Source organism: Solanum tuberosum, unplaced genomic scaffold (assembly GCF_000226075.1).
Source record: "Solanum tuberosum cultivar DM 1-3 516 R44 unplaced genomic scaffold, SolTub_3.0 scf00251, whole genome shotgun sequence".
NCBI classification, from domain to species: domain Eukaryota; kingdom Viridiplantae; phylum Streptophyta; class Magnoliopsida; order Solanales; family Solanaceae; genus Solanum; species Solanum tuberosum.
Genome location: NW_006239173.1, coordinates 352,640 through 354,423, shown reverse-complemented (window position 1 = coordinate 354,423; position 1,784 = coordinate 352,640). Strand labels below are relative to the sequence as shown.

The window sequence follows — 1,784 nt, the reverse complement described above, 5'->3', positions numbered from 1 at the left end:
GAAATGGGCATATGAAGATTTTGGGTTGGATCTTAGTTATTGGGGTGGGTGTTTAATTTGGGTCTTTTAATCAAATAAAATTTGAATAGGTCTTTAAGATCGAGACATGTGTCCCTCCGTTAGTCCAAAGGATATATACACCCAAAAATTAAACGATAAGAGCATCAGTGTCCCAAAAATATAATGGAAAGTATTTAGCTATCATTTATGATAGTTCGAAAGGTATATTTGTCTTTTTTCCTATTAAAAATAACCTAAAAATTTGTAATAACAACTGTAACTCATTCGTACACATCTCTTTTTATTTTCCGTGCCTCCAGTGAGTTAGAGACAAAATTCTAGAAGATCAATTTTTTAATGATATCTATGATTTGAGTTGTGAATACATATTTATTCTGTATAATAATTGTATATAATCTATATACTTTGACAGAGAAAAATAAACAATGAATATGACAAGTTATTTGTAAAAAGATACTTTTTTTTCTTCTGAAAACCTACATTAAATATATTTTTATCCATTACTTGAAGAAAGAATTGATTAATTTCAAAATTTCAAGTTTAATTTGTATGAAAATTTCTCATATATGTGTGTACTTAATTCATGTATTATAGTAGTATATAATTAATATATAATTTATATATATCGGCTAAGAAAAGTAAACTGTAAACGTGATGACTACTTATGAAAATAACTTTTTTATTCCTTCCGAAAAACTACATTTGATATATTTTTATCCATTACTTAGAGAAAGAATATATTAAATTTCAAGTTTGTATGAAGATTTCTCATATTAGTACGATAAGAGTTGCACTTGCCTCACTAAAATCTCATAATTGATACCCAATATTTAAATTAATATAATAAATATGTACGTGTATAGTGGTGGAGTCATCAATTTTATTAAGGGTCAAAGTCATCTGCGGCCCCTCAAAGTTGTCCTCATTATTCATTTAGACACCTCAACTACACCTAGTACCTATTGAACACCTCTACCACCCCAGATTTGAACCATCTAAGCATTTTTTGCCTACATGGCAAATCGTTTGTGATTCACGCAAATTGGGCGCGTGAATTGTTTTTTCTCCCATTTTTTACCCTGCATTTAAGACATCCAACGTTAACTTGGATATTTTAACATTAAAATCCCCAATTCTTCTTTCCCCAAATACATTTTAGAACCCTAATCCCCAATTCTCTCTTCTTTCTCTAAATATCCAACGTTTCTCTCTTCTAAATCAGTTGTGTTTTATCAAATGTCGCAAAGTTCAGTGAATATCGAGGAAGTCGATGTATGTAAGTGTGGTTATTATTGTCGACTGAAAACTTCGAGGACTCCATTGAACCCAGGTCGTCGATTTTTTGGATGCAAAGCATCAAAGGTTTGTAATTACTTGAACAAAAACTACTATTATTGTATTATTTGAAAAATCAACATTTTTGTATATTTATTACTGTTATGTGGTTTGTAGGAAAATGGTGGATGTGGCTATTTTAGATGGATTGATCCGTCACTTGAAAATGTTGATGAATCATCCTTAATGAATAGATTCATAGATGGTCATAATCCGATTGATCGACTAAAGAGAAAAGTGAAAGAGCTTGAAGAAGAAAGGGATTCTTTGAAATTTCAATTGAATGAAAATGAAGAGAAGATGATGGTATTGAACAAGAAGCTCAAGGAAGTTAAACTCCAAAGGGATTGGGAAAATGTCAAATTTAACCGAGTTGTGATTGTTTTTCTTTGTCTGCTAACTATAAAATGGTTCTTTAATATTGTGTA

At 30.2% G+C, this 1,784-nt stretch overlaps 1 protein-coding gene across 1 annotated transcript in view; it reads left to right on the top strand.

Moving 5' to 3' along the window:
* Window positions 1-1,173: 1,173 nt before the first annotated feature.
* LOC107062630 (uncharacterized) overlaps window positions 1,174-1,784 on the top strand; it is a 1,377-nt gene continuing 766 nt past the window's right edge. Inside the window, exons 1-2 of the mRNA XM_015313505.1 lie at window positions 1,174-1,383; window positions 1,474-1,781. Of these exons, the coding sequence (XP_015168991.1) occupies window positions 1,258-1,383; window positions 1,474-1,781 (434 nt within the window). The 5' untranslated portion in view covers window positions 1,174-1,257. The remainder of the gene's footprint in view (window positions 1,384-1,473; window positions 1,782-1,784) is intronic.